Genomic DNA, 13,660 nt, shown 5'->3' on the forward strand with positions numbered 1-13,660 from the left:
GTGCACAGTAAAATGCAAAAGAACTCCTTAAAAGAACCCAGCTAATTTTGCTGCTAAATGAGCATTGTCTGTTTCATTCAGAACATGAATGTAGAGTTCTACTTTTTGTGTTTTATTTGATTTCCTATTTCACCAGAGGTTTTTTTTTTTGTGCTGGAGTTACCAAAATCAAGAAGGGAGAGAGGAAGAGGAAAGTGTAAAAATGATACCCAAAGCCACTTTGACCTTTCAAAGGGTTCTAGCAAATTTAAATCTGAAGTAACACTGAAGTACATCGATGCAACTGATATCACCACTTCTGGAGTGTAGGGGGAAATAATGTCTTGTAACATCAGAGAATCCTGGGGCAGTCTTTAGGAAAGCATTTAAGCCTATACATAGATTAAGACAGTGCTTGTCCATGCACCCAACTTGACCACATACATGCTGTGTTCAGTTCTACTGATCCCAACTGATCACCTGCTTAAGTGACTGGAGACAGTTTGCTATGCAATTGAGGCTGAGCATCACCTATGAGTGGTTGAATCAGAGTAGAATCAAGCAGGTTGGAAGAGACCTTCAAGCTCATCCAGTCCAACCTAGCACCCAGCCCTATCCAGTCAATTAGACCATGGCACTAAGTGCCCTATCCAGGCTTTGCTTGAAGAGTTTTTAGTGTAATGTACATTCTGAATGATCTCACTCTTCCAAAGGCCTGTAACATAATGCTCTGTATTTCCACTAATTGCCCACTGGTATCAGTCTTGTGTCATACAGAGTCACTACCTGCTACATCCAGACATATCCTGGCAACTGGACCTGTGATGGCAGTTTCAGTACTCCCAACAAAAAAACCCTGTAAAGCTGCTCAGATGTGATGATCTGGTTAAGGATTCCTTAATCATAAAATGGGTTGGGTTAGAAGGAACCTCCAAAGGTCATCCAGTCCAACCCCTCTGCAGTGAGCAGGGACATTCTCCACTAGATCAGGTTGCCCAGAGCCTTGTTGAGCCTGACCTTTAATATGTCCAAGGATGGACAACTACCTCCATGGGCAATCTGTTCCAGTGTTATACTACCATCAAACTAAAGAACTTCCTCCTGACTTTGGACCTAAATCTGCTCTTCTCTAATTTCAAATCGTTGTCTACAGGTTGTTGCAAACAGTACCTCTGCAGCCTTCTTGTAGCCTCCTTCAGGTAATGGAAGGTTGCTCTTAGGTCTCCTGCTCTTCTCCAGGGACCTGGACAACTCCAGCTCCCTCATCCTGTCCTCATAAGAGGGGTGCTCCAGACCCCTCTATCACTTCCATGGCTCTCCTCTGGACCTGCTCCATCAGGTCCATGTCCTTTCTGTTTTGAGGGCTTCAGGGCTGGAGGTCTAAATCTGTGCATTTCTTAACAACAGCTGGAAGCTTCTGGACTCTCCAACCTTACACCAAAATCAGAACCTTGCAGGCAGCACTTTACAGAATCACAGAATTAACCTGGTAGGAAAAGACCTCTCAGATCATTGAGTCCAACCTACCACCTAAACCTTCTAGTTAACCCATGGCACTAAGTGCCTCATCCAGCCTCCTTTTGAATGCCTCCAAGCACAGCGGCTCCACCACCTCCCTGGGCAGCCTATTCCAGTGCCAATCACTCTCTGTGGCAAGAACTTGCTCTTAACATCCAGCTTAGACCTCCCCTGGCACAGCTCGAGACTGAGCAGCTTTACAGGGTTTTTTTGTTGGGAGTACTGAAATTGCCATCACAGGTCCTGTTGCCAGAATATGTCTGGATGTGGCAGGTGCTGATTCTGTATGACACAAGACTGATACCAGTGGAAATACAGAGCATTATGTTACAGGCCTTTGGAGGAGTGAGATAATTCAGTATATATATTACACTTAAAAACTACAAACTGCTGTTACATGACCCCTCTAAAATTCATTCTTAGTATTTGCAGAGATAAGTTTTGAATGGGGGAGAACAGCAACAACAACAAGCCAAAATTACACCACCACCACCACAAAAAAGGCAGGTAGAGACTGACTTATAGTGAGCAATAGAAGGGAGTTAAGTAGCCATTTAGAAGGAATTTCATCTGTTACTTTAATACAGGCTCTCCTTAGTTTGTTCTTCTGCTTTTAAGCCAAGATTGAGACTTATCAAAAGATTGCATTTGGGGGAAAAACAATAATAAGCCCAACAACAAACCTCTGAAGGCATTTGTCTCAGATACTGTAGCTTAAAAGGACTGTGTGAAGACCAAGATTGGAATATATTACACAGAAGTCTTCCTTTTCCTGTGTTGCATTTTCCTAAACACATTTTTCCCCTCAAACCTGTCTCCTGCCCAGTGCCTTTTTTTTTTTTCCCCCCACAAGACACCAAAGGAAAAATGACATCAAATGGTGCTGGATGTTATTTCCAGAAGCAGCCCTGGAAATCATGAATATGATTTTATCATTTGCGCTGTAATGTTCCGTTATTAAAAGCAGCAGAGTGAAGAGTATTCAGTTGCTGGTGCTCGATGGTAAGCAAAAGTTGGTGTTCCTGGGAGCATTACAAAACACTTAGGAATTTGTGAGGCTTCAGATCTGCTCTATGATAATAGGAAAACTCTTGTTAATATCAGCTTGACCATCTCCTTGAGGTCACCAGATTGTTGTCTTCATCCTGATGCTAATTTGCCAATGTCACAAGCCAGGTGGCTTCCACCCCTTCCTTTGGGAGAATACATGGCATTGAGACAGGCCTGAATATTCCTTTCCTTGGCTTCATCTTCCTGAACCTCTTATACTTCTCATTGCACTAAACAATCCGTAGTGTGGCTTCATCTTTAGCTCTTCTGTTTCTTTTCCTTCCTTCTCTTTAATTTTCTAGCAAATACTATTGACACTGTTTCTTTTGGAATGTCTTCAGGTTCGGTTTATCTTTCTGGTTCCATTTCTTCAGGTTTGGGTTATCTTTCTGGTTCTGGTGATGTTCCATCTCTTTAGGTTTGGTTTATCTTTGCAGTTCCATTTCTTCAGGTTTGGTTATCTTTGGTGTTCCATCTTTTCAGGTTTGGTTTATCTTTCTGGTTCCATTTCTTCAGTTTTGGTTGATCTTTCTGTTTCTGAGAAGGTTCCATCTCTTCAGGTTTGGTTTATCTTTCGGGTTCCATTTCTTCAGTTTTGGTTTATCTTTCTGTTTCTGAGAAGGTTCCATCTCTTCAGGTTTGGTTTATCTTTCTGGTTCCATTTTTTCAGGTTTGGTTTATCTTCTTGGTTCCATCTCTTTAGGTTTGGTTTATCTTTCTGGTTCCATCTTTTCTGGTTTGGTTTATCTTTGTGGCTCCATCTTTTCTGGTTTGCTTTATCTTTCTGGCTCTGAGGAGGTTCCATAATTCATGATGTTGGAAATCTCTCCCATGTTTGTGTATGAAGGCACTAAGTTGTTTTGTGGCCATACAAGATAAACTTGCACAAGAAGCACGTCGCAGGCCCTAATTACAAGTCTGTATCTGCCTCATTGTGGATCAAAAGGTAGGATTTCCCTTCCTCTAAACCTGATATACTTCTTACTCCATGCTTTACTCGTGTTAGATAAAGGCTTATATATTTAGCATGTAGGTATGGTAGCTAAGAGTGTTGAAAGCTTCATTCTCTGGGCTGCCTCATGCATATTAAAAGAAGAACTGCACTATTTTGACCTAAGATACAGGTACAAGAGGAGAGCTCTGTCCATAACTGGGTTTTGGTTTTGAAGTTTCAGCCATGAAGCAAAATAATTAAGAGACTTGTTGCTTTGGACAGCCTCCTCTGATTGATTCAGCTTTCTCTTCTCCTCAGGTGAAGTGTTCCACTTCGATTTGATAGATCTCATTTCATTATATCCAAGGAAGTTTATCTGCAGTACTTGAGTGTGGAATGCAAAGTCAGGATTCTGAAAGTTTAAAGATGCTGTGATGATTTGTATTTTTTAGCTGAGCTGATCTGACAAACTCAGGAGCAATGCAATGCTGCTTTGGATCTGAATTTGCAGTTTTCTTAGGGAAAATCATCTCCAGTGTGAAGTTCACAAGAAGGTCACCTGGGAGCCTCCTCTTCTCCAGACTGCACAGCCCCAGCTCTCTCAGCCTGTCCCTGCAGCAGAGCTGCTCCAGCCCTCTGAGCATCACTCAGCCAAAGGCAGATGAGGAATGTTTGGAGTTGTGCTAATTATGATTGTATAAACTTAAATAGACCTAAGTTATAGGTCTTCAGATAGCAATCATAAGCTGCATCCAATCTGTGAGAGCAGAAATTGACTGTTAAGTATATATCTATATCTGTGTGTGTATATGTATCTGTGAGGGGATCTGAGATCTTCCTGCAGGCTGACACCCTCACGGCTGTCTGCAGGAGCAGAATTTACTGCCATTCATATGAAAACGCTGGAGAATCTTGCCCTAAAGCTAACCTACCCCTGGAGTTTTGCCTATCTGTCATGGTGATAGCTTGTGTGGGAAGATAAAGGCTTTGTTGGTAGTCGGCTGGCTGGGGAGTCAACAAGACAGCCCAAGGAATCAAGCAGGCAAGGGGCTGATTAGGATGGCATTACTTCTCCCCAGGAAAGAGTGAGGAGTTGTGTCCACAAGGAAAAGCCCCTGGGTTTGATATATTATCATCTCTTTAATCTCAGTCTAAATGCCCCAAATAGATTGATTATTGTTTCTTGTCCCCAACAGCAAATTATTAACTGTAAATAACTCTAAAAGCTTAACAAGAGTTTAGGTGGCAGTGAAAGGGAAGATAGAAGCATGATGAAGAGTGAAGCACAGCACTGACGTTTGTGTGGCCATAATTAGTTAGGATTTAAATTAGTTTTGTTCATAATTATCTTAGATTAATTTATTGCCCTAACAAAGGCTGATAGCTCATTAGGAAGAAGGGAGAATTGGCCACAAAGAAACCTCCAAACCAAAAACATTAAACCAAAAAAAAAAAAACCAACCCCCCAAACGATTTTTTACATGTTTACTTCCTGGCAAGAAATTCCTTGTTCCAGCTGAAATTGTGTCATTTGTGACTTCTTATCAGCATCTCTAAATGCAAACAATCACTCCTGAAAAATGCATGCAAGCTTTCCTAGAAATACTTCCAGCATTTGAGAGGTGATTGTGGGAAGTCAGTATTGAGAGAAAATAGGCATTTCTCATCTCAAGATGTTGTTGTCCTGCAAGAGAAGTCAGGTTGGTCTGTAATAGTTGTTGTTATTTTTTAATTTTAAAATAGGGTTTTTTTCTTCTTGGTTCCTGAGTGGAGCTTAGGATGCTGCTGTTGGATGCTGCTTATGTTGCTCTGCCTTGCTTCAGACTAAGCAACATGCCATTCCTTTTCCTCTTATAATCCTGGAATCAACCAGGTTAGAAGAGAGCTCCAAGCTCCTCCAGCCCAACCTAGCACCCAGCCCTGGCCAAGCAACCAGACCATGGCACTAAGTGCCCCAGCCAGGCTTGGCTTCAACACCTCCAGGCACAGAGACTCCACCACCTCCCTGGGCAGCCCATTCCAATGCCAATCACTCTCTCTGACAACATCCAGCCTAGACCTGCCCTGGCACAACTTGAGACTCTGTCCTCTCATTCTGTTTTGATGTAGGAGTCTGAGCTCGACAATCTGAGTGCTTGATAATGCCAGGAACTGTGAACTGGTGCACACCTCCTTAGCTTACCTGAACCAGATGGGCAGGAATTCTGCCACCAGTGGGGCTAAGAAATTCGCAAGGAGTCTGATCTAATGCTTTTTAGGTGTGGGGGTTGTCAACAGAAAGTTTTGTGCTGGGGATCTGTATGGGTGCCATGTGGATGTCATAGACTGTGGTGAAGTTTGAAGACAACTCTTCTACAAAACAAGCCCAGCATTAAGATATTAATGACAGGGTCATTTAGTTGCTCTGCTTTGGAAAACAAAGAGCCAAACCAAAGAAATGGCCTTGGGAGGCACTCTGTATCTTCTTTTTACTTGTCCCTTTTCACATTCAGTCGAAGTCGTAAGCCCATGGCTACTGCCTAGGGGCAGGAATGCACAAGAGCCTTGGAGGAGGCTTGAAAGTTAATTACAGTGAAAGTAAACTAGGTGCACATTTGCTAAGTGTTAACCGTTGTGGACACTGCTACTCCCTGACACTGTTAAGGTCAGAACAACAGAAGCAAGGTTTTGTACAGCAAGGCTTTTAAGTTTCAAAGGAACAGACTCTGCTACCCCCAAGGTAGGAGCTGTCCCTTCTATCCCTGCTACTTTGTGGCAGCTCAGAAGCTTAACTGATGATAGCTTCCTATGGATTGGAGTTGTCCTGTTAGTTAGTTGCTGTTAGTAGGGGGTATATTTGAAAGTGAGTGATGGCACTTGTTGTTTGCCGTTATCGTTCTGTCATGTATGTGGTCCCTTAGGATAAAGAAAATGAAGCCCTTGCCATCAGACACACTGCTTCCTCAGTGCAGAGCCAGTCTGTTTGATGTACACAATTCCTCAATGAATGACTCAGGCCACACTTCCCACTGGTTCTGCTGCCCTCGCTGCCTTGTGTGACACCAGGCTCTGGTCGTGTGCATGTGATGGATGTGCTGATCAGTGACTCAGTGGTGACTCAGGAGGCAAGGGTGCAGCACACTCTCTGTTTGTCAGACCATAAAAAGTAATGCAGGCTGGTCACCAAGTCCAGTTTCTCCTCTTAAAGCACTGGAGGGAAGGTCACAGCTTGTCCAGTACCATGATCATCTTCTGCTCTGCATTAGCTGATGATTTCACACTAATCCCTTTTCCACTCCAAGTAAACTCTGTCAGCTTGCTTGGCATAAACAAGATATTGTTGCCCTCTTAAACCTTCTGAAAACCCCTCTGAGTTGTGTCCGTGGCATAAAGACCATACACTAAGAAAACAGGACCTCATAGAATCAGTCAGGGTTAGAAGGCACCACAAGCATCATCATCCAGTTCCAACCCCACTGCCATAGGCAAGGACACCCTACCCTAGAGCAGGCTGCCCACAGCCTCATCCAGCCTGGCCTTAAACATGTCCAGGGATGGGACCTTACCCACCTCTCTGGGCAACCCATTCCAGCCTCTCACCACCCTCATGCTGAACAACTTCCTCCTCATCTCCAGGCTGTATCTTCCTACCTCCAGCTTTGCTCCATTCCTCCCAGTCCTGGCACTCTGAGAGCCTAAAAAGTCCCTTCCCAGCTTTTTTGTAGCCCCCTTCAGATCCTGGAAGGCCACAAGAAGGTCACCTGGGAGCCTCCTCTGTTTCAGCCTGCACAGCCCCAACTCTTTCAGTCTGTGCTCACAGCAGAGCTGCTACAGCCCTCTGAACATCCTCCTGGCCCTGCTCTGGACACACTCCAGCATCTCCACATCCCTCTCCAGAACTGGATGCAGGACTCCAGGTGGGGTCTCAGCAGAGCACAGCAAAGGGGGAGAATCACCTCCCTGGCCCTGCTGGCCACACTTCTCCTGCTGCAGGAGCTGTCTGTGCATTTCTTCTAGCAGTTTATAACGATGGTGAAAATTACTAGCAGTGACTACTCGGTGTTCTTCAGGTGAAAGCTGCCATGACTCTCAGAAATGTGGCTGCAAGGGGCTGGGAAAAATCCATTGCAAACAACAAAAGAGAAGCAAAAAGGAGTTACTAACTTTGGTCATCCAGAACACTTAGGTTTGGATCCATAGTGCTATGAAGAGCAGCAGCTTTTGAAGCTGTGGTTTGTTCTGAGGATGTTTTATGTTAGGTGTTAACCATCAGGTCATGAGATGAGATGGTTTTTTTTCCTCTTTTAGGTAGGAGTAGCTGGAGAAAGTGGTGCCTCCCTTTCCTGATTTGATCTGAACTCAAAATAACTTTTGTTGTCTTGTCATAAGAGCCCCTTTTTTTTTTCTGAGTCAGTGTATGAAAAAGAGACTGGGAAGTGTCAGATAGTGTAGATCAAACACTTCAAAGCCAACTTTGCCTTAGTTTTATGCATGCTTCAGAGTAGACTAATGTACAATAGCATCCAGGAAATTCAGCCAGTAATTCATAAGAGTCCAAAGTGTTCTTCTCGGGATGAATCATAGCTGCATAAATGATAGGATTGGAGAAGATCCTTTAGGTCATCCGGTTCAAAGCTTGTATATCTTCCTCTTCACTAATCCCCACTAGGATTTCATCTCTCCCCATCTCTGCAAACCTCTCCTATCCTTGACTCAGCCACCTCCCTGGGTAGTTCCTTCCATTGCCTAATTGTTTAACCTGAAGATCTTTAAAGCTTACAGCACCGTGCTTGGTGTGAATAATGTATGACTGCAGAGAAGGATCCTTTCTCCTCCCTTCTGTCATCCTGCCTCCCTTTCAAGGGTTTGGGGTTGGGTTTTTTTTCCCCCTCTGCTTGCATGAATAAGAATTCCAGGAAATTTGGGGGATTTTTATCTGTCTTTGGTGGTTCTCTCACTGCAAGAGATTTTCTTTGAACTTGCGTTTTTCCAGACTCAAAAATGCATTTTGATCTGCAAACAAACCCTGTGGCACCTATGCACTAAGTCCTGCTCTTCGAGAGGCAAATTAACACCACTGAGGTAGCCTGGCTTTGTTTACCCTTTCAGGAGGGTGCTAATTGCCTCTGATTGACAAATACACAAAATGGGCTTGAAGGATTTAAGTGACTGAAGGTGGAATCTGCTTTTTGGCCTCAGATATACACTATCTCATCTGTGCTAATTCCTCGTGTGATCATATATTATCATAGAATCAGGGCTGGAAGGGACCGCAAAGATCATCGAGTTCCAACCCCCCTGCCATGCCCAGGGACACCCTACCCTAGAGCAGGCTGCACACAGCCTCAGCCAGCCTGGCCTGAAACACCTCCAGGGATGGAGCTTCGACCCATCCCTGGAGAGATTTTAGCTCTTTTAACTCTTACTTCCCAAAACTCCTGCAGAGGAGGTAAAACTTGTCAGGATCATTTCCACAATCAGCTTTCCAGTTTTAACTCTGTCGAAATGAAGAGTTAAGAACCTTTTGCTGTGCGTTTGGCTGTGTGCTCAGGCCAGCGTTAACCTGACAAGATTTTGGCATGATGTGTAAAATGAAACCTTGAGGACTTCACAATGCTAGATAAGAAGATTGAAGGAAGCTTCCCCCCTGCCCCTCCCTCTCTTGTTGAGGTAAAGGAGCCTTAACCTACAGAATGTTGATTTTTGTACTCCCCATTTCTTAGGACCTGCCTGAGCTTGTCAGAATCTACTGATTAGAAACCTCTCTGGTGTTAATCATCTCCTCTGTTTTGATCCAGCGTGCATCAGACCCATGAGAAATTCATTGTGTCTCCCCTAGTAACTAACAAAGATTTCATCTTGCAGAAATTCAGGGCAGAACTGGGAAGGCTGATTACTGCAGGAGATGGTTTCAGGTGGTTCCCAGGTAGGAGTTACAAAGCAAACGGATTCAGGCTGCACCTCATCTGTCAGCTCACCTCTGCCACACTTTACTCCTTGGCAGTTCTTTGATCCCTGCAAAAGCATTCCAGGTTCCTTGTAGCCATGTTCAGTGCTGTGGGGCAAAGCTGTGTGGAATTGAGGCAAATCTTGCTGTACTGCTTCAGTTCTGCCAGCCCATAATTGCAATTAATGCAGTGGGTTTAGTGGGGGCACTGTGAAAGTAACTATTCACATTGCCCTCTTTGGCTTGGCAGTTGGTAGGGCCAGGTACAAGGGGTATTTGTCAGAAGTCAGTGGCAGCAGCAGGTTTGGAAAGGGAATATCTCAGGCACTGTTTCATGGCTCCAATACCTTTTTTGTGCTTAGAATTTCATAATTGCACTTTAATTTTTAACCTATTATGTTTTCATCTTAATGAAGGAAAAGAGACATTAGAATACTAGAACCTTTTTGTGAAGATCTATTTATTGTCTCTGATGTTTTCCTAAACCTCCCTTCCTTAATTTCTGTGTTGTTAAGTACCTTAGATGTCCTCTAGCCAGTCCCCAGATGCATTGCAGTTGAGGGCACGGTAGTGGCAGTGTCTGAAGTATGCATCTGAGTGGGTGATGCTAATGCCTGGTGGTCCCTGGTACCTCTGCAGCTGTTCTCCTCAGGTACAAAGAGCTGACTTTAACTGTGCCACTGTTAAGCTCTTTCTCATCTGAACTCATTGGAACAGGCTGCCCAGGGAGGTGGTTGAGTCACCATCCCTGGATGTGTTTAAAGGTCGTTTAGATGTGGTGCTTGGGGATATTTGCTGTCTACAACTACCTGCAGGGAGGCTGTAGCCAGGTGGGGTTGGGCTCTTCTGTCAGGCACCCAGCAACAGAACAAGGAGGTAGTCTCAAGTTGTGCCAGGGGAGGTCTAGGCTGGATGTTAGGAAGTTGTTGTCAGAGAGAGTGATTGGCATTGGAATGGGCTGCCCAGGGAGGTGGTGGAGTGGCTGTGGCTGGAGGTGTTGAAGCCAAGCCTGGCTGGGGCACTTAGTGCCATGGTCTGGTTGGTTGGCCAGGGCTGGGTGCTAGGTTGGGCTGGCTGAGCTTGGAGCTCTCTTCCAGCCTGGTTGATTCTGTGATTCTATGGTTTAAGGGTGAACTTCACTGAGTAGGGTACAGTGGCTGGGCTTGATCCCAGGGATCTTTTCCATCCTGAATGATCCTATGAGCTCTGTGTGTGTCCAGCTTTTGTAGGAACCAGTTTTGCAGTTCTTGCAAACTCTGTTCCTAGGTTATGGTGGGAAGGTAAGAGCTTCTTTGATTTGATTTGATAGGGCTGGGTGCTAGGTTGGACTGGATGGTCTTCGAGGTCTCTTCCAACCTGCTTAATTCTATGGTTCCATTCTATGATTATGCTGTATCTTTATATGCAGTAGAGAGCTGCAAACAGCTCTAGGTGTGATCTCAACAAACCTATATAGTCAGGAACAGTATGAACTGTGAGCTCTGCAGTGGCTTCTGCTCTGCACTGAGCTACAAGAGGTATTTCACTGCAAATGCCTGGACTTGAAAGCTTTTTCCTCTGTGCCCCTTCTGCAGGGCTTTCCTCACCAAGTATCTGTGTTTGAGATTGTTCTTTCCACGGTGTATTTCAGGTGGTGCCTCTTTTTATGTTCCCTCAGCCTTATTAACCTTCTAGTCCTAGAGCAATGCTGCTCTCCAGCATTTGCAGCTCGTCTTGGTGCCTTAAAATCCACATATTTCATCACCATGCTACCAACCCCTTTCCTTTAGATCATTAATGGCACAAGATGGGACCTGCTGCTGGTCTCTTTGGCATCTCAGCAGGTGCCATGCAGTAAGAATTTTGAACAAAAGAGCTCTCATTCGGGGGCTGACCTTTGTAAACCCAAGGCAGCTCTTAACCTGGTACTTTCAATTGCCCCTTTTCTAAACAAAAAAAAGAGTAGAAACTTCAGTGAGGGAAACTTCTCAGCCCCTTGGGGCCTTTGGGCTTCCAGCTGCTGCTGAAGTTTTACTGCTTTAGTCTTTTGTGTCTGGGTGATTTTTATCCTTGATCTCTTACTCTGTTAGCTTCACTGATGTTTTTCCTTAGCTCTGAAAGCTCAAGATGCAGTTTCTTCAGCTCAGTCCCATCAGTCCTGAGAACTGTTTTAGATACTGAAATCCCCAAACATGGACAGGGTGAAATAAACACTCCAGAATAGAAGCAGATGCTTTGCTTCGTGTGGAATTACATCCTCTAAAGAAAAGGGTATTTTTTTATGTAGGTTGTGGGTTCTAAACTCTGTGGGAATGGGCTTGGGAAAGCTGACAGGCAGCTAGAGGCTTGGCTTTAGAACACCTGGATATTCCCATTCGATTCTGCTGACCTGCTGGATCATTTCCCCTGGCTGGGTGTGTGCAGATTTCAGCTGCATTCTGAGATGGCTTGCAAGGCAAAAAAAACCCCAACCCATAAAAGCTGTGCATTATTTTAGTTGTCAGAATTCCTATGTCAGTTTGAAGGTGGTGCCAATTTAATTTGGGTTGCTTTGTGTTCATTAAAAAAGGATTTAAGTTCAACCATTTTCAACCTAAATTAATAATGGACATCTAAGAAACCACTGGGTTAAACTTTAAAGTCCTGCAGGTATGTGTGTATGCAGATCTGTGTGGTTAGCCACTCTGCTTTTCCCCTCCCTAGGACATTCCAAGCAGTCTTTTGTGAGTTTCTACCCACTATCCCAATTCTCTCAGGTTCATTATTGCAAAGATTAACATCCAGTCCAAGATGTTTGCTCGCTTGCAAGATGCTTTGCTTGGATGCTTCAAGGGTGACCTCATTGCTGTCTGCAGCTACTTGAAGAGAGGCTGTAGCCAGGTGGGGTTGGGCTCTTCTCCCAGGCCACCAGCAACAGAACAAGGGGACACAGCCTCAAGCTGTGCCAGGGCAGGTCTAGGCTGGCTGTTAGGAGGAAGTTGTTGTCAGAGAGAGTGATTGGCATTGGAATGGGCTGCCCAGGGAGGTGGTGGAGTCACCATGCCTGGAGGTGTTGAAGCCAAGCCTGGCTGGGGCACTTAGTGCCATGGTCTGGTTGGTTGGGCAGGGCTGGGTGCTAGGTTGGACTGGATGATCTTGGAGGTCTCTTCCAGCCTGCTTGATTCTATGATTCTGATACTGTCTGGGGCACTTAGTGCCATGGTGTAGTTAATTGGATGGGGCTGGATGAGAGGTTAGCCTGGATGAGCTTGGAGGTCTCTTCCAGCCTGGTTGATTCTATGATTCTGAGACTGGATGAGGCACTTAGTGCCATGGTGTAGTTAATTGGATGGGGCTGGATGAGAGGTTAGCTTGCATGAGCTTGAAGGTCTCTTCCAACCTGGCTGATTCTATGGTTCTGTGAAACTGATGGGATGGATGCAGTGCATGCTGCTGTCAAGTACATTGTATTTTCAGGCATTTTCTGTCTGCTTTCTGTCTTTCAGGCTTGTCTGAAGAGGCAGGAGTGGAAGCTGAAAAGCCATGAAAGCTGAAGACAGCCCTCAGAAGGAATTTATCTGCTGCAGTGCTAATCTGTTGTACTCTGTACTGATTGCAGCTTCCAGGAGGAGAGGACTGTGCTAATTTACACCAAAAAAATAGGAGTTCCGCTCTCATCATTTTGGTTGGGTCTCCAACTGCTGGAATCCTTTCTGTGAGCAAAGTTTAAGCCCTTGCCCAAGTGTGGTAAGGGCATTGTGCTATGCTTTGCAATATATCAGCCTGTTCTAAGGATTCAGTTGATTGATCAAAGACTGTTTACACATAGTTAAAAGCAACCTTTGTTTCAGGATATGTTTTATCTTAAAGAAAAAAATACCAGCAAGAGAGATTCTGAACTGTACCTCCCTTTGAGATTATATTAACATTTGTTATATCACAGTTTTGACAACAGATAACTATCTTGTTTCCTCCTGTACTAACATTCATGAGTCCAGACAGCTGAATTCACCACCAGAAGACAAGCTGGTAATCCATCAAACCTTTTTTTTCCCCTCCTCCCTCCCCCTTCCCTTTCCCTCCTTTCTCATTGCTTATACAGACTCCTGCTCTCTAGAGATATCAAGTAAAATATGGTTTCTGGATCTAAAGGGCAAACCCTTTTGCCATTAACTATGTCACTATGAATGTGAATAAAGTTTAAGGTGTGGGTATGTTGAGCACAGCAACACATGGATCTTTTTATGGTTACCTGTGATTTCTGCTCCTCTTCTCAGTCAGTTTGTCCTCCTTAT

At 44.5% G+C, this 13,660-nt stretch overlaps 1 protein-coding gene across 4 annotated transcripts in view; it reads left to right on the forward strand.

Moving 5' to 3' along the window:
• BBS9 (Bardet-Biedl syndrome 9) overlaps positions 1–13,594 on the forward strand; it is a 230,463-nt gene extending 216,869 nt beyond the window's left edge. For 3 of the 4 annotated variants that reach the window (XM_064169881.1, XM_064169879.1, XM_064169884.1), the window contains one exon: positions 12,872–13,594. Coding sequence is in view for 3 of the 4 variants with exons in the window: in XM_064169879.1 (XP_064025949.1) it covers positions 12,872–12,919 (48 nt within the window). In the remaining variant the exon portion in view is untranslated. Of the gene's footprint in view, positions 1–9,325; positions 9,387–12,871 lie in introns of all 4 variants that reach the window. The other variant, XM_064169880.1, reaches the window with a different exon arrangement.
• Positions 13,595–13,660: the final 66 nt, after the last annotated feature.

The sequence above is a fragment of the Pogoniulus pusillus genome, chromosome 32, assembly GCF_015220805.1.
Source record: "Pogoniulus pusillus isolate bPogPus1 chromosome 32, bPogPus1.pri, whole genome shotgun sequence".
Classification (NCBI taxonomy): Eukaryota; Metazoa; Chordata; class Aves; order Piciformes; family Lybiidae; genus Pogoniulus; species Pogoniulus pusillus.